The sequence below is a fragment of the Brachyistius frenatus genome, unplaced genomic scaffold, assembly GCF_029030835.1.
Source record: "Brachyistius frenatus isolate BFR_SWC_R1_liver_20210118 unplaced genomic scaffold, ASM2903083v1 Contig_350, whole genome shotgun sequence".
NCBI classification, from domain to species: domain Eukaryota; kingdom Metazoa; phylum Chordata; class Actinopteri; family Embiotocidae; genus Brachyistius; species Brachyistius frenatus.
Window position 1 is genome coordinate 54,744 of NW_027210949.1, and position 18,226 is coordinate 72,969.

The window sequence follows — 18,226 nt, forward strand, 5'->3', positions numbered from 1 at the left end:
TAAAGCAGAACAGGCTGCATGCCGTCTCTCAATGACAGCCCTCTTCTGTTTACTGTATTTCTATGCGTGACGCCCCGAACCTTTCAGCGGGGGTAAAACGGGCATCACGGCGTTTTCAGGAAGCAGCGAAGAGGGAGAGTCGAGTCGACATTTGTTGTTGTTGTTGTTGTTGTTGTCACTTGCATTGCACCCATCCCGTAAAGCTGTCTGATAGTCTGGTCTGGCGGACCAGCGAACACTTTTTTTTTTCCCTCGGCGTAGGTTTGCAGTGTCTCCACCGGCGGATGAATGGCAATGACGGCAGCGAGAGCGGCGGCAGCGGGGGGCCCGGCGTCTTTGTCCCGGTTCAGGGGAGCGCTGGTGGCCGCTGTGCTTGGAGACTGCGTCGGCGGAGAGTTTGAAGGGGCGGAGGAGGTTCCCATGGAGAGCGTGCTGCAGCACCTGAACAGCCTGGACGACGAAAGTAAAGGAAACGGTGAGCGAGCTCCTCACCGGCCCTCTGCTCTCCACTAACTGGGTGCAAAGCTGCCCTGCAAGAGCCTGCGAGCTACTTTGCTCGTTAATCCGAAGGGGAATATTGTACTTTTCTTACTCCACTGCATTGATAGACGGCTTCAGTTGCTTTTCAGAAGGAGATTTGACACGTTGGTTTAAAATACAACAATGTGGAAGATGAAACCTGTGTTTTCCAGTGTGTAGTTGGGGGGTGGGGGGGGGGGGGGTCACATTTCAGGTGTTGTTAACTGCTCCACCAAATTGGGATTTAAAAACCTCTCACATGGTTTTATATATATATATATATAAAAAGGTTTAAATGGTCAAATATGTCATCAAATATTACAGAAAAAAGTCCAGAAACTTGTGCACGAGAGCTATATTTTCCTCTTTCTTCTCCCAGTAATCACTGACGAGCCCTCAGGATTTGTCTGCTGTCCCTGGATGCAAAATTATAGTTCAAACTGGCTCCACCTGCAGCAGCTCCAACAGTATTAATCATCTAATGATGTCGTATATAATAATACATCACTGAGGGACCAAAACTAGCACTTTTACTTTAATACTTTAACTACATTTTGCTGCTAAAAGTTACAGTACTTTTACTTTCAGTAAGAGTTTTCATGCAGATCTTTTACTTGCTGTCTTGGTACTTTAACTGAAAGGATCAGTGGGAAGGATTTAGTGGCATCTTGCAGTGAGGTTTTACAGATTTCAACTGGGGATTGAACCACCAACCTTCTGATTAGTGTGCAACCCACTCTACCTTTTTACTGCCAATACATTCCTCTAAATCTTTGATTCTTTTGGTAACGGACCTGAATACTTCTTCTACCTCAGGAGATTTCTGACATCAAACTGGGGCAATAATCTCGGTCAAAAAGGTTCTTTTAAAATCAGACATGTAATCAGAGTCGCTTCAGTCTACTGTGATTTAATGACCTGTGTGTGTGTGTGTGTGTGTGTGTGTGTGTGTGTGTTAGCTATCCTTGAATACAGTGACGACACCGCAATGGCACGTTGCGTGGTTCAGTCTCTCCTCACCCGGGCCGGCTTCGATGAGCGCGACATGGCTCGCAGGTAAGACGAAGGCACGCTGCTGACTCGACATCAACATGAAGGCGTGTTATGATGTCAACAACTGAAGCCCTTGTTTCTCACCGCCTTCAGGTTTGCTAAGGAGTACCGCGCGTCGCCGGGTCGTGGTTACGGTTCTGGTGTGATCCAAGTGTTGAAGAAGCTCTCCTCCCCGCAGCTCAGCGACATGTACCAGCCGGCCAGGGACCAGTTCAACGGCCGGGGCTCCTTCGGGAACGGAGGGGCCATGAGGGCCGCCCCCTTCGCGCTGGCTTTTCCTGAACTGGCTGAAGTACAAAAGGTAAAATAAAAACAACAACACATTCTTGACTTTTCAATCACAATCACTTGTTTATGCTGCTTTTAGACCCTTTTTAAAAAAAAATTTTTTATAGTGTTTCAATTGACTACATCCATGAACACTGATTTCTCTTTAACCCAAAGTTTGATGACATTTTGGTGATTTATTTGTTCCCGCGGTGTTTATGAAAGTGTCTGGATATAAACCGAGTTCCTTCTCTTTTCCTCTGCAGTTCGCCCGTCTGGGCGCCATGCTGACGCACTCCTGCTCTCTGGGCTACAACGGGGCAGTGCTGCAGGCGTTGGCTGTGCACCTCTCCCTGCGGGGGGCGCTGGACTTTCCCCAACAGTTCATCATCAGGCTGATCACAGAGATGGAGGAGGTGGAGGGCGACGAGGCGGCTCGCAACGATGCCAGAATGTGAGCAGTGTGTGAATGAAGTACAGATCTGATCTAATCATGTCTGTCTGAGGAAGTTAGAATATAATCTGAAATATTAAGATTCACTGACAGGAAATGAAAGAAATGTATTTTCCCTCTGAAAGATCCAATTTAACGTGATGTGTCTTTGCAGCCTAAAAGAAGCAGACAAACCTTTCTGTGAGCGTCTTCACAGAGTGAAAGACCTGATGGACCGGAGCAAAGTCAGCATAGAGGAAGTCATCTCCGAACTCGGTCAGTGTCTCTTCGTCTTTGACTTTATCTCAACATTTCTGGTTTGTATGTCTTGTCTTTATGAATAAAAAGTAGCTGCACTTATACCTCGCTTGTACTGATGCAGCTGTGTTTCCACTGACACAATCACAAGACTTGAAATGGTGGAGTCTGCCACTGACAATGCAAACTGCTAAATGAGCTTAAATACATCAAATGGCCACAGAAGAAGAAATTCTGGCTATAAATAACATCAAAAATTAAGTGATAGGATGAAAAATTATATTTCAGATCTTGGCTTCAACTTTTATTTGGAGACAGCAAATAGATTTTTTTTCAATAACTTATGTATGTCTCAACTCGAGCTCGCCAAGTAACCGACCATTTTAACAGATTTCACTCCAGTTTGTTTCTCTCTCTTTTTTTCTCACCATTTCCTGTCTTTGTTTCCTAGGTAACGGCATCGCAGCGCTCCACTCAGTCCCCACTGCCATCTTCTGCGTCCTCCACTGCCTGCAGCCCCGGGAATGTCTTCCAGAGAGCTACGGCGGCTTGGAGAGGACAATAGCGTACAGTCTGGCCCTGGGAGGGGACACCGACACCATAGCCTGCATGGCCGGGGCCATCGCCGGGGCCCACTACGGTATCGAGGCCGTTCCTCAGTCCTGGATGAAGTGCTGCGAGGGCGCGGAGGACGCGGATATAAACGCGGCGCGGCTCCACATGCTGTACCACCAGTTGTCTCAGGGGGGCAGGAGTGAGGCGGGGGAGAGGAGCCGCGAGGACAGATCTGAAAACGGTTCAAACGGCACAGAGAAGAAAACTGGAGCAGAGTGATGCCTCCACTGGAGTACGACAGAAGGACACACACACACACACACACATATATTAGAGATGACATTTTCAGTTTCAGACTCTTTTTTTTGGGGTGGGGGGTGGGGGGGGGTTTGGACCCAGCTGGTATTAAACCTTTAAACTTACAGTTGAAAAGTGTTTCCAAACTGTTGAGTAAGAACACATTAAAGCTGAACAAAACAAAATCCCACTAATTCCTTATTTTGAGAATGTGACACTATCGCGTCGGACAAACTACTTTAAAATCCAGTCAGAGACATTTTGTCTTCGTATGCACTCGCTGCATTGAACACTCTCTTCCTTGTTCCTCCCCGTTTTGTGCTGAACAATCTTTTGTCTTGTGAAAGTTGCACTATCAATTGGCCATGTCTTGTTTGATCCCTTTGATGAATAATAATTATTTAATAAACTTTTTTTTTTTCTAATTCACACACCTGTATGAGTGTTTTGACTTAAAGACCCCAAAAGCAGCTTAAGTTTCCCCAAAGGTTCATTTTACCGAGATGTCTCATTACTGATCTTCTAGTCCAGTTGAACTTCTGCAATGAGGTGGATGAAGATAAAACAAAATACCCATCAGACAAACTGCAAGTAGCACTTTGAGCTAAATGCTAACATCGGCACGGTAATGTGCTCAAAATGCTCATTTTTACCAAGTGCCGTGTTTACCTTGTTGAAATTCTCAGTTTAGCATATTAGCATGCTTACATTTGCTAACCAGCACTAAACACAATATACAGCCAATGTGGATGAGAAAGACAGTTAACTCTGCAGGTATCAAAAGCTTAAATCGCGAGCCATCGTATTGGATTAAAAACATTTCAACCATCCACAGAACGACATACAGTGGGGCAAAAAAGTATTTAGTCAGCCACCAATTGTGCAAGTTCTCCCACTTAAAAAGATGAGAGACGCCTGTAATTTTCATCATCGGTACACTTCAACTATGAGAGACAGAATGAGAAAAAAAATTCCTGAAAATCACATTGTCTGATTTTTAAAGAATATATTTGCAAATTATGGTGGACAATAAGTATTTGGTCAATAACAAAAGTTCATCTCAATACTTTGTTGGCAATGACAGAGGTCAAACGTTTTCTGTAAGTCTTCACAAGCTTTTCACACACTGTTGCTGGTATTTTGGCCCATTCCTCCATGCAGATCTCCTCTAGAGCAGTGATGTTTTGGTGCTGTCGCTGGGCAACACGGACTTTCAACTCCCTCCACAGATTTTCTATGGGGTTGAGATCTGGAGACTGGCTAGGCCACTCCAGGACCTTGAAATGCTTCTTACGAAGCCACTCCTTCGTTGCCCGGGCGGTGTGTTTGGGATCATTGTCATGCTGAAAGACCCAGTCATGTTTCATCTTCAATGCCCTTGCTGATGGAAGGAGGTTTTCACTCAAAATCTCACGATACATGGCCCCATTCATTCTTTCCTTTACACGGATCAGTCGTCCTGGTCCCCTTGCAGAAAAACAGCCCCAAAGCATGATGTTTCCACCCCCATGCTTCACAGTAGGTATGGTGTTCTTTGGATGCAACTCGGCATTCTTTCTCCTCCAAACACGACGAGTTGAGTTTTTACCAAAACGTTCTATTTTGGTTTCATCTGACCATCTGACATTCTCCCAATCCTCTTCTGGATCATCCAAATGCTCTCGAGCAAACTTCAGACGGGCCTGGACATGTACTGGCTTAAGCAGGGGGACACGTCTGGCACTGCAGGATTTGAGTCCCTGGCGGCGTAGTGTGTTACTGATGGTAGCCTTTGTTACTTTGGTCCCAGCTCTCTGCAGGTCATTCACTAGGTCCCCCCGTGTGGTTCTGGGATTTTTGTTCACCGTTCTTGTGATCATTTTGGCCCCACGGGGTGAGATCTTGCGTGGAGCCCCAGATCGAGGGAGATTATCAGTGGTCTTGTTTGTCTTCCATTTTCTAATAATTGCTCCCACAGTTGATTTCTTCACACCAAGCTGCTTACCTATTGCAGATTCAGTCTTCCCAGTCTGGTGCAGGTCTACAATTTTGTTTCTGGTGTCCTTTGACAGCTCTTTGGTCTTGGCCGTAGTGGAGTTTGGAGTGTGACTGTTTGAGGTTGTGGACAGGTGTCTTTTATACTGATAACAAGTTCAAACAGGTGCCATTAATACAGGTAATGAGTGGAGGACAGAAGAGCCTCTTAAAGAAGAAGTTACAGGTCTGTGAGAGCCAGAAATCTTGCTTGTTTGTAGGTGACCAAATACTTATTTTACCGAGGAATTTACCAATTAATTCATTAAAAATCCTACAATGTGATTTCCTGGATTCTTTCCCCCCATTCTTGTCTCTCATAGTTGAAGTGTACCTGTGATGAAAATTACAGGCGTCTCTCATCTTTTTAAGTGGGAGAATTTGCACAATTGGTGGCTGACTAAATACTTTTTTGCCCCACTGTAAATGTGTGCATCAACTTTTTTTACGATACATCCAATATTCTTCTATTACGCTATAAAAGTCCAAAATATTGAGTCTTGTTGTCAAAGGGAAAAGTCAGAGTTCATCCTTCTGGGAAACACAAATTTCTCACGTCAAACCATCCAGCAGCTGATAAGATATTTCAGTTTGAGCATGTGTGTGACTGACCGACTCACGCTGCCATCCATCGATCCATGCGGCTGCTAAAAAAAAAAAAAAACGTTGATTTCTATTACACAGCACTGCTTCTGATGCTTTATTTTACTGAAATCATATCATACAGCTCAATTAAAACTATAATATACAGTATTTAAAACAGTGACTGTTTAGGATGCTGCAGTTTTTGTTGTATGCACTTGAGAAGCTGCGATGTTGTTTTCCCTGCTTCAGTCAAATAAACTGCAGCTAATTATTAGGCATTCGGTTTGTGGTGCTTTTTCTCAACTTGCATTTGGAAAAAAACTTAAGTATCTCTTTAAGATAGTGTTTCTGTATCACGCAACAGCAAAAGAAGCCGATGATGCTTCTGTTTGCTCACCTGAAATCAGCGGTCATTTTTCATCTTTCAAGAAAAATATGAAGTTGAAAATGTTTCTGCACAGACTTGGATTTTTCTTTTTGTATAATAATTTTTGATCAAAAAACATTGACATGTATTTTTGATTTGGAACCTTTTACTGACAAAATTTTACAATAAACTGAACTACAAGTTACAAATTCACAATAACAGAAATTTCAGCTGTTCACATACAAAAAAAATCTTTTCAACATGTACTAAAAAACTCATCCATAGAAAAATGAAGTGCACTTGTACAAAAAAAATTATCCACATCAGACGGCTATAATTCAAAGGCAGTCAATGTAAACAAAACTTATTGTCGCTTCCGGCAGATTACTGTTACCTGCACCATCTGGCAGATGTTAAAATCTGCGGTAGAAATCAAAGATTTTTCTCTGCTGGTGCGACCTCTAAGAAGAGCTGCAGAAACAATGTTAACTTGGTCAACAGCCCCGGGAAGAGCTTGTAATGGATGAAGGGAATGTAGATTATAACTCCACTGAAGGTAAACAGAGTCACATAGAGGTATTCGATCTGAGGATTGTCTATGATGGGAGCCAGCACGAGAAATATCGCTGCAATAAGGACCAGTATGGGGAATATAATGGGAACCTGTGGAGAGAGAGAGAGAGAGAGAGAGAGAGAGAGAGAGAGAGACAGGCATTACAACAAGCTGTGATTCTCAGGTTGTGATAAATAAATCAGAAAGAGGTGTGTGACACTGACCCGGTACGGTCTGGGGAGCTCGGGTTTCTTTATCTTGAGGTAGAGGAGTCCAAAAAGGGTGATGGCATAGAAAAACCAGGCAGTGAAGCTGTAAGATAAAAACACAGAAAGGTTACATCTTTCCTCTTTATTTTTTTTTTTTTAAAGAAAGAAAAGTGGAAAAACTAGGTCCTACTTTTACCTGAAGAAGTTGACGATACTCTGAAAGTCTCCGGGGATGAGCACCACCAGAGAGACCACAGTGGTGAAGATGAGTGCTGGAGACGGAGTCAGCCTGTGGACGTGAGCCATGGCCAGAATATCTGGCTGCAAAACAAACACAGGTTCAGGTAAAACTCGGCAACAACTTCATTTTAAACCATCGTACGTATTTTAAGAAGGTGGGGAGGCCGTTACCATGTGTCCTTCACGGGCGGCGACAAAGCAGACGCGGCCGCCGCTGAAGAACGTCCCATTGAGGGAACCGAAAGCAGACAAGGCCGCAGCCACAGACATGATCCACCCCCACCGGCCCAACACCTTGTTCCTGTCCAAAAAAAACCAGCTTCTCATAAAAAAGCATTCTTTCCCAAGTTTAAACACAATTTTGTTAAAAGTTACAATTTGAGTCGACAGATTGTAGGTTGTATGTGTCATTTGCCATTTGATTTGGTCAGGAGTATACCACTTTTATTAATAAGCATTGGTTCAAAATTGCTCAATGGATGTACTTATTTCTTCTGCTTTTCCTCCTGGTTTGATGGCAGAGGTAATTAAAAGCTGTCATCAGATTAAAGCTCCAGTTGCACCACAACAAACAGCGAGCCGAACCATCAGTGTGTGTGTGTGTGTGTGTGTGTGTGTGTGTGTGTGTGTGTGTGTCATCCGGACCGGGTGTTGTCTTACCCCCAGGTAACTGCCACGGCGCTGGAGGACATGAGCTCTTTGGGCGTCATGACAGTCAGATAGCTCACGTTCACCAGCAGATACAAGCCGGTCACCAGAGAAATGGCGATCACAACCGCTCTGGGAAGATTCACCTGTGTCAGAGGACAAACAGGAAGCATGAGGTTTACAATCTTTCACGATGGCTGAAAATGAAGCGAACACTCATCGAGTGCTCAGAAAAAAACACAAGTATCGTTTTCCTGTTTCTGCCCAATTCTTAGATTTTTTTTTTTTCAAAAACCATTCGAACATCATCACCTGTGTATCAGCTCATTTTAACCACAACCTTTGTTACATCAGGATGTGCAAATTAAAAAAATAGTGTGACATACAACGCCTAGTTCAAAATGAGTGATTATTTAGGTTCTGTCAACTATGAAATACATATTTGTACACTTGCATTTAGTACAGTCATAGACTGCAGGCGGACATAGCTTCCGGGTTTGAAAAATGAGGCCGATGCAAAAGTGCCTTCAGCTGCAATACCAGTGAGTGCCACTAGAGGTTGGCTCCAAAAAGCCTCTGGCTACCTGGAGTCCAGTTCAAATAGTCTTAGAAAGTCAATGAGTCATGCGTTAGCTTGGTGTTCTTAACTAAAGTCACTCCTTCTTATTAGTTTCCTGGCGGAGCGTCTAAAAATGATCCCGTCATTAATTAGAAAATAAGCTTCAAAATCCTGTTTTTGGGAGCGTGCCTCAGCTCATCCAAAAATAACAACTCAAAGTATTTTAAAAGTGTTCTGTTACTGTGAGGCTGTAAAAAAGAAAAAAAAAATCGAACAACAGTCTTCACAAGCACAGATGTGTTTACTCTTTCGTCCTCTTCGTGTTTTAATCAGACAGTCAGCTGAAACTGGTAAATCTTCATGAACTAGAACAGGCACCACAACACCGAAGGTTTAACTATTGTCAACAACTTGAAAATAATTTACTTCACATTTTGGTCCAGTCAGATTGCCAAAGAAAAGGTTCACATAGTCACGGCATATCATGACCAAAGAAAACACACCAACACGCCAATGCATGAACTAAACAGATTAACATCTTTTCGGAGGAAAGAATTGGAGAATTGCACTGGTGTTTTGGTAAGTAAATAAATGTTTTTGGCCTTGGAAACTCTACAATCAATGTTTGTATGAAGTGCAGCCAAGATCTACAAAAAATAGAGTGAAGTTTTCAACTCATTAACTTCCCGCAACTTCAAGAAAAGTCAAAGTGCAGACTTTTTTTTTTTTTTTGTGAAAACCCTTCTTTTCTTGATGTTGCTGTCAACATATATTTGATACAAACAGTTATATGGCACGATACAATTACAGCAATAAAACCAATAGATTTTCTTATGATTGCACCTACAATGTTGTACGGGAACTTAGCCCTTGTGACACTTTGATGACCTGATTTTAAAGCATGTTAACTGGAGTGTGGTGCTGGAAATGAAAGAATAACCATTGCAATCCACACACACAAGTTGTACCAGCCAGCAGAAGACCAGAGTCCTTGACAGAAAGTCATTCCTTCCTCAGAGAGAACTGAGTGCCTTTAAATACAGTCATAATTGTCAGATTGTCCATAATCATAGAGCTGCTTTGTGTGATTTCCACTATCCCTCCGATTACAATGAATGTCAACGCCACCACTTTGGCCACCAAGAAGAGCACTTGAATTCTGACAGCAAGCCGGACATTCAAGATGTTTACTATGGCAACAAGCAGAATAGTCACAGCTGCAATGCATTTCACTGCCAGCTGAGGGGGCTGACAGTCGGCACAAAAAGATGTCACAGCATACTCTGCAATGCTAATTGCAATCACTGCAATGCCAAAAGGCTTCATAACCAGAAGAAAAGTCATTGCTGCAAAGAAAACAGGGCATGAACCTAGTTTCTTTACAGAACCAGCATTTGTATTTTAATAATTGTAAAATTCGAGGATCTTACTTCTGGATGTTTCAGCTCTTCAGTTAGATAATTCAAAGTGTTCCAGCCATCATAGGACCACAAGCCCTGATAGAAAGCAACACCAATGGAGCTGACACCAACATTTGTTCCCTCAAAGGAGTTCTCAAAGTTCTCAGTGTTGCCCTGGAAAAGCATCACGACGCCTCCCAGTACGATCACCACCAGTGCCAGCACTTTGATTACCATGGTAACCACCTGGATGCCGGTGGCCAAGCGGACGCTCAGACAGTTGACTATGGCCAGCACCAAGATACCAGCTGCAGCCGCGCATTTCACCACCAGTGGTGGAGGGGTGCAGTCGTTGTAAAAGGGGGCTACGACATATTCGGCAAAGCCAAGAGCAATTCCTGTGGCACTGGCGGGCCTCATGACGAGGACGAAGCTGAAGACAAACATGAAGGCCACCACTTTCCCGGCAGTCAGCAGCATGTAGATGTACTCGGCTCCAGATTCTGGTATGACCGTGCCCAGTTCAGCATAGCAGAGCCCCCCAGCATGGCTACCACCCCACAGCAGGCCCATATAATAAGGCTGGCCCCAGGGCTGCCAATAGTGGAAAGGACATATTGGGGGGACACAAAGATCCCGGATCCTATCATGGTTCCAGCGATGAAAGACACAGCTCCGATGATCCCCACTTCCCTCTTCAGAGTGAGCCTCTGTTTGTCACCGTCCATTGTTGGAGACCTGCTGCTTCCTCCGAGACATTCACGGTGGACACTGGACATGCAGTGAGCTCACTGCATATAAACTGGCGTGTAATGTTTGACTCATGTCAACAATAGGAGAAGAAATTAACCAAAAACAGTGAAAAAACGTAGGTGTGGACTGAATGTTTGACTTTGCTCTTGACTTCCAGCTGCACTCTTTTAATTATTTCCGTTTTTACGTATTTTACACCAGAAATGTCTGAGTTTGGATTAAAAAATGTTGGAGTTAGTGTGAATGAGGAGGCTGAATTTATCTGCAAAATACTACTGCTGGCTCAGAGTTCATACATGTTCTGAGGTTATTGCTTTAGTTGTCAGTAGGGTGTTAGTAGTGACATTAAAATCCACTGCGCAGTATTAACAAGGCAAGGACAAACTAAAAATATGTTCCAGCTCATTTCTGTTCTCGTAGTTTTATTTGGAACGGTCTGTGCATCGACCTGACATGATCTCTGCTTACAAAATGAGATTAAGAAATAATAGTAACTGCTCAGATCTGTTTTTACAATAAAGCCACTTCCTTCTTATCATCATCATCTGGCGTCAAAGCATTCGTCCTGCACAATCTTTACCAAAGTCCCACCTGTCACGTGACTACAGACATTGTTGTACTTTAATAAAAGACATATATAATGCAATCATTTACTCTCTTAAACAGACATGCACAATCCAGACACTTCCAATCTCACCTCTGGACTTTGGAGCTCCTCAGTGACATAGTTCAAGTTGTACCAGCCAGCATAAGACCAGAGTCCTTGATAGAAAGCCATCCCTAGCGTGCTCACAGAGTACTGAGTGCCTTTAAATGCATTCTCAATTTTCAAATTGTCCACAATCATAGAGCTACTTTGTGCGATTTCCACTATCCCTCCGATTACAATGAATGTCAACGCCACCACTTTGGCCACCAAGAAGATAACTTGGATTCTGACAGCAAGCCGGACATTCAAGATGTTTACTGTGGCAACAAGCAGAATAGTCACAGCTGCAATGCATTTCACTGCCAGCTGAGGAGGCTGACAGTCGGCATAAAAAGGTGCTAAGGCATATTCTCCTAAGCTTAATGCCATTGCTGCAATGCTGGAAGGCTTGACAACCAGGATAAAAGTAATTGCTGCAAAGAAAGCAGGGAATGAACCATAGATCCTCAGTATGTAGATGAAATCTCCACCGGATTCAGAAATGATCGTCCCAATCTCGGTGTAGGATAGCGCTGCAAACATAGCCACAACTCCACAGAGAGCCCAGATCACCAGACTTGCTCCAGGGCTTCCCACGTAGGACAAGACAAACTGTGGGGACATGAATATACCGGATCCGATCATGGTTCCGGAAACTAGCGCTACACCGCCTATCAACCCAATTTCCCGCTTTATTTTCAGAGCTTCAGCTTCTTTGTCTGCCATGACCGAAGCGATCAGAGAGAATAAGATAAAGGCACTGTGTAAGGGTAGTAAAAACTGTTGAGTTGAGGTTACCTGAATTCATCATTAACTCTGTTGATCTCGTAAATCCTTTTATATACAGCTCTTGATCGTAGTCTCACCTCGTGCCATGCTAATCTGTATCTGATTATGATCCGTAACAACTGATGCAACTTTAACACGACCGTCGGCACTTTCACTATTACAACGAAATCAATAAGAAAATGAGGATCTTACTTCTGGATGTTTCAGCTCTTCAGTTAGATAATTCAAAGTGTTCCAGCCATCATAGGACCACAAGCCCTGATAGAAAGCAACGCCAATGGAGTTGACACCAACATTTGTTCCCTCAAAAGAGTTCTCAAAGTTCTCAGTGTTGCCCTGGAAAAGCATCACGACGCCTCCCAGCACGATCACCACCAGTGCCAGCACTTTGATTACCGTGGTAACCACCTGGATGCTGGTGGCCAAGCGGACGCTCAGACAGTTGACTATGGCCAGCACCAAGATACCAGCTGCAGCCGCGCATTTCACCACCAGTGGTGGAGGGGTGCAGTCGTTGTAAAAGGGGGCTACGACATATTCGGCAAAGCCAAGAGCAATTCCTGTGGCACTGGCGGGCCTCATGACGAGGACAAAGCTGAAGACAAACATGAAGGCCACCACTTTCCCGGCAGTCAGCAGCATGTAGATGTACTCGGCTCCAGATTCTGGTATGACCGTGCCCAGTTCAGCATAGCAGAGCCCCCCCAGCATGGCTACCACCCCACAGCAGGCCCATATAATAAGGCTGGCCCCAGGGCTGCCAATAGTGGAAAGGACATATTGGGGGGACACAAAGATCCCGGATCCTATCATGGTTCCAGCGATGAAAGACACAGCTCCGATGAGCCCCACTTCCCTCTTCAGAGTGAGCCTCTGTTTGTCACCGTCCATTGTTGGAGACCTGCTGCTTCCTCCGAGACATTCACGGTGGACACTGGACATGCAGTGAGCTCACTGCATATAAACTGGCGTGTAATGTTTGACTCATGTCAACAATAGGAGGAGAAATCAACTAAAAACAGTGAAAAAACGTAGGCGTGGACTGAATGTTTGACTTTGCTCACAACTTCCAGCTGCACTCTTTTAATTGATAACCAGGTTTTATGCCTTCCCACCAGTGATAACCGTAGCGGAAGGCATTACATTTAGGGTTGTCCATCCATCTGTCCATCGGTTCGTCCGTCCATCCATCTGTACTGTTTACGAGAATGCAAATACTTCAAGAATGCCTTGATGAATTTCTTCAAACTTGGCAAAAAACATTCACCATATTCCTTTAATCCAACTGATTGGAGTTTGATGGTCAAAGGTCCATGGTCATGTCACAGTGACCCCAATTTGTCCCATTGACGTGAGCATGGCATCTAAAGAACACTTGGGTGGAATTTCTTCAAATGTGACAGAATCGTTCTCTTGGCCTCGAGGATGACCTGAAAATTTAAGGTCATTCTGCTCAGATTTGTTTTTACAATAAAGCCACCTCCTTCTTACCGTCATTTGTCGTCAAGACATTTACATTCGTCCTGCACAATCTCTATCAAGGACAAACATGAAGGCCACCACTTTCCCGGCAGTCCGGTTCCAGCAATGAAAGACACAGCTCCGATTATCCCAACTTCCCTCTTCATATTTGGTCGCTGATTGTCACCTTCCACTGTTGGAGAGCTGCTGCTTCCTCAGAGACACTTACACCTGAAAGAAGCAGTTCCTAAGGAAACCCATCAACATCAGAGGTGAAGCTGTTATGGACAAAGCAATGGGCCAAAATTCCTCAAAGCCGATGTGCGGGACTCATCCAACAGTACAAGGGGATCACACCAAACATTTAAAGCAAAGGATCACATGCTTTCGGCACTCACGAATAAGTAATATTGGATCATTTTCCAATTAACCAAGTATAATATTTTTTTTCTCATTTGCTTGATTTGGGTTCTTTTATCGTTTTAGGTCATATTTCTACTATATTCCATTTCTGTTCTATTCTAAAGGGTTCACGAACTTTCAAGCATTACTGTATTTTTGATTTGTCCTGTTCACACTGCATCATTTACGCTATGTCAGAAGCAAAACCTACAAAAAACAGCCCATATAATTAACCATATAAATTTGGATACAGAATCTGTGGAAGATAATTGTATTTGAAATATTGATCAATTTATGTAATCATCTTTTTCTATATTTACCTGCATTCTGAATTTGAGCTGTGCTCTCAAGTAAATGTCAACACAACCAGGATGAGCAGCTTTCTGTGACAAACACATGTCTTTATACCATAACTGCAACATTACAGCACTGTAAATTATATTTGGAGGTGACGACACTGCAGAGCCGCCGATATTCAACACGCAGGACAACAGACCTCTACAGCGTAGTGCCAGGTGTTGTTCCATCGTACGTGGTGGGCAGCACCCTAGATAACCTTCTGATGATTAACCATGAGATTAGATTGTTCATATCAGCTGCATATCTTGGGAAAGTAATCCATAACTTTATGGGTATGATAGAAAGCAACACCAATGGAGCTGACACCAACATTTGTTCCCTCAAAAGAGTTCTCAAAGTTCTCAGTGTTGCCCTGGAAAAGCATCACGACGCCTCCCAGTACGATCACCACCAGTGCCAGCACTTTGATTACCATGGTAACCACCTGGATGCCGGTGGCCAAGCGGACGCTCAGACAGTTGACTATGGCCAGCACCAAGATACCAGCTGCAGCCGCGCATTTCACCACCAGTGGTGGAGGGGTGCAGTCGTTGTAAAAGGGGGCTACGACATATTCGGCAAAGCCAAGAGCAATTCCTGTGGCACTGGCGGGCCTCATGACGAGGACGAAGCTGAAGACAAACATGAAGGCCACCACTTTCCCGGCAGTCCGCAGCATGTAGATGTACTCGGCTCCAGATTCTATAACCATAACTTTATGGATATGGTATACTCTGGCCCCAGAAATGGGCGACCTCACCTTCAGCCTACTTAAAATGTTCTCCCACTCTGACATATTTTAACTGCCTCCTATGAGTTTTATAATTGATTTTTTACTTTTGTATCTAGTTATCGCATAATGTTGACATGTCAATCACTTATGAGGTACATTACTTCCCGAGATAATTAGGCACGGGTGTACAAGTGGTTCCAACCCCTTCCGTCGCTACCCAAGGTGACATATTGAGACTAAAACTCTCTTTCCTTTTTTTTTATTTATTTTGATTTTATACACTTTATTAATCCCCGAGGGGAAATGTCTTCACTACAGCAGGGGGGCTCTCAGGGGGGAGATGCTGCAACAGGCTGCCAATAGCGCGGCGCCAGGTAACCTGACCTGAGGTGCATGTTTTTGGATTATGGGAAGAAGCCGGAGAACCCGGAGAGAACCCACGCAAGCACAGGGAGAACATGCAAACTCCACACAGAAAGGCCCAGGACCGGATTCGAACCCAGAACCTTTTTTGCTGTGAGGTGACAGTGCTAACCACTGCACCACCGTGCCACCCAATATTTTACTGCAATATTCAAGGTTGTACTTTAAAATTGTTCTTGCAAGCATTTTTTTAGGTTTATCTTGGTTTTTACCGTTAAGCACATTGTAATAGTTTAATTTTTTTTTTTTTAAAAAGGGCTAAATAAATAAAGTTATTTCATTACTAAAAGGCTGAATCTGTGAGGGCAACAGGTGGCCACCAAGAAGAGCACTTGAATTCTGACAGCGAGCCGGAGATTCAAGATGTTTACTATGGCAACAGGCTGAATGGTCACTTCACTGATGTCAACACGGATCTCTCCTCGGTGTCCTCCTCAACCAGGCGTCCATGTAAAGTAGAAAAATATTACTCTCCTTCAGTTTTTGAGAACTGCTCATTATTGTAGGCCTCTAATAACCTCTTACCTACCTAAGTGTGCACCTACTACACCGACTCATTCAAAGAGCTGTTGTGGATCAATTTAAACGCAGCACAGGTGAAGCCTGAGAAAACGTGCTTTCAGGTCTTTTTTGTCATGAACGTGATACTTTCATAACGCCTCTGGGCTGTTTCTTCAAATTTGGCATAAACGATCTCTAGCTCCTAACGATGAAGTGATAAGACTTTGGAGGTCAAAGGTCAAGGTCACTGTGACCTAACAAAACACATTTGTGGCTGTAACTCAGAATTGAATAAGCTCATGGTGACAAAATTGCACATAAATGTCTAATAGGATGTAATAGTGACATCGCAGAAGGGGAGATTGTGACCATATTTTACATTTGGTCTGATACGGAATTTTGGGCGTCGGAGTGGTAAACGCCCCGATTAGTTTGTGAACTGCCGTTATGAAGCCACGACTTCAGATTCTGGCCGTCGCCATCTCGCTATTTAAGAGCCAGAAGTGACCATATTTGGACAAGCTGGCGAGAAGCGTGTGGGACTCTGACTCTGAATCCGGGGACACCAAGCCCCGCCCATCTATAGCATAAACCTGACTGCACCACAGGCCTGTCAATCAAACAGACACGATATCAAATAAATATCAAATTAATGACCAGAATATTTTTAAATGGACCGCAAGAAAATTAATAAGGAGTGACTTTAGCTAACGACACCAAATTAACTCGCGTAAAAATAATTTTGACTAATGAGAGAAGTTGAATGGGAGTCTATGGAGCCTTTTCGGCGCCAACCCCTAGTGGCACTTAGTGGTATTGCAGTTTAAGGACTTCCCCATTAGCCAAATCTTTCAGACCTGGAAGCGACATCCACTTTTATTTACATTATATTGCATCCACCTTAAAAAAATATGGTCGTTGGATAAATCTTTTGATCTGTCGGGTTGACTACATGAGGGAAACATCCGTGTTTGAGAATTTGTCGCTTCTTTACAGCAACTTCTGCATCAGTCAGCCTTATTGGAAAAGCATGTGATCGGATGGATTCCTCCAAAGTCTGTATGTTATACGAGTCTGGACAGATGTGGATGTCACCTGCAACTTGACTGGTTGGCAGTAATTCTTGTCGAAAACATCTACCAGACTTGATAACAACCAGTTATTTTTTACAGGTAACCCATGTTCAGACGCACGTTTTGCACATCAAGCCACAAACATGGATCACTTATCTATTTGGGATGAGTTACTGTCCGTGTCAAGTTGAGATCATGGTCTTGCTCAATAAGTCCTTCAGTGATAAATTCTAACCTCTTACTCACCTCTGGACGCTTTAACTCTTCGGTCACATAGTTGAGATTGTTCCAGCCGTCATATGACCACAGTCCCTGGTACAAAGCAATACCGATTGGATTGATGCCCACGTTTGTGCCCTCGAAGGAGTCTTCAAAGCTGCTAGTGTGCCCTCTGATAAGCATCACCACACCTCCTACTATAATGACTGCCAGAGCCAGAACCTTCACCACCATAAAAAACACCTGGACTGACATCGCAAAGCGAACGTTGAGGCAGTTGACGGTGGCGAGCGCCACGATCGCAACCGCAGCCACGCACTTCACCGGCAGCACCGGAGGGGGGCAGTCTGGGTAGAAGGGAGCCACGACGTACTGAGCGAAACTCAGCGAGATGCCGACGACGCCGGCCGGTCGCACGAACCACACCGAGCTAAAGATCAACATGAAGGCCACGACTGGACCCGAAGTCCTGAGGATGTAGATGTACTCTCCTCCCGATTCTCTGACGACGGTGCCCAGCTCGGCGTAGCAGAAAGACGCCATGATGACCAGTAATCCGCAGCACGCCCACACCACCAGGCTGGCTCCGGGGCTGCCGATGGTGGACAGCACCGTCTGCGGGGACATGAAGATCCCAGATCCGATCATCGTCCCTGCTATGAGGGACACGGCTCCCATCAGCCCCACTTCCCGCTTCAAGCTGAGCTTCTGCGTCGTTTCGTCCATTATCGCGGCAGTTACACGCCGACCTATTGTCTGACACCTTTACCGGCGGAGAAAACACTGTAATTCTGCGACCAAAGTCGCACTTGCCTCAACGCAGGTAGTTAATTATTACATGTGGTTCATGCAGCAGCCTGATTTGTTTGGTAACTTATCTTTTTATTTT

General features: G+C 44.3%; 2 protein-coding genes across 2 annotated transcripts; one reads left to right on the forward strand and one right to left on the reverse strand.

The window, feature by feature from the left end:
• Nucleotides 1–79: 79 nt before the first annotated feature.
• adprs (ADP-ribosylserine hydrolase) lies at nucleotides 80–3,811 on the forward strand. Its single transcript, XM_069723919.1, has 6 exons — nucleotides 80–475; nucleotides 1,479–1,575; nucleotides 1,666–1,873; nucleotides 2,106–2,293; nucleotides 2,448–2,548; nucleotides 2,982–3,811. Exons 1-6 carry the CDS (start codon nucleotides 289–291, stop codon nucleotides 3,362–3,364), a joined length of 1,164 nt encoding a protein of 387 aa, XP_069580020.1. The 5' UTR covers nucleotides 80–288; the 3' UTR covers nucleotides 3,365–3,811.
• Nucleotides 3,812–6,779: 2,968 nt separating this feature from the next.
• Nucleotides 6,780–10,684, reverse strand: LOC138636078 (b(0,+)-type amino acid transporter 1). Its single transcript, XM_069723918.1, is given in 7 exon segments — nucleotides 6,780–7,010; nucleotides 7,125–7,212; nucleotides 7,306–7,430; nucleotides 7,521–7,650; nucleotides 8,010–8,143; nucleotides 9,987–10,495; nucleotides 10,498–10,684. Coding segments are annotated over 7 exon segments (1,404 nt in total).
• Between the last annotated feature and the right edge of the window lie 7,542 nt (nucleotides 10,685–18,226).

What these genes read in the sequence shown, in the direction of transcription:
- adprs (XM_069723919.1), top strand. Translation starts at nt 289, where the DNA reads ATGGCAATGACGGCAGCGAGAGCGGCGGCAGCGGGGGGCCCGGCGTCT. An exon ending in CGACGAAAGTAAAGGAAACG is followed by an intron (nt 476 to 1,478) that starts GTGAGCGAGCTC and finishes TGTGTGTGTTAG; the next exon opens with CTATCCTTGAATACAGTGAC. An exon ending in AACTGGCTGAAGTACAAAAG is followed by an intron (nt 1,874 to 2,105) that starts GTAAAATAAAAA and finishes TTTCCTCTGCAG; the next exon opens with TTCGCCCGTCTGGGCGCCAT.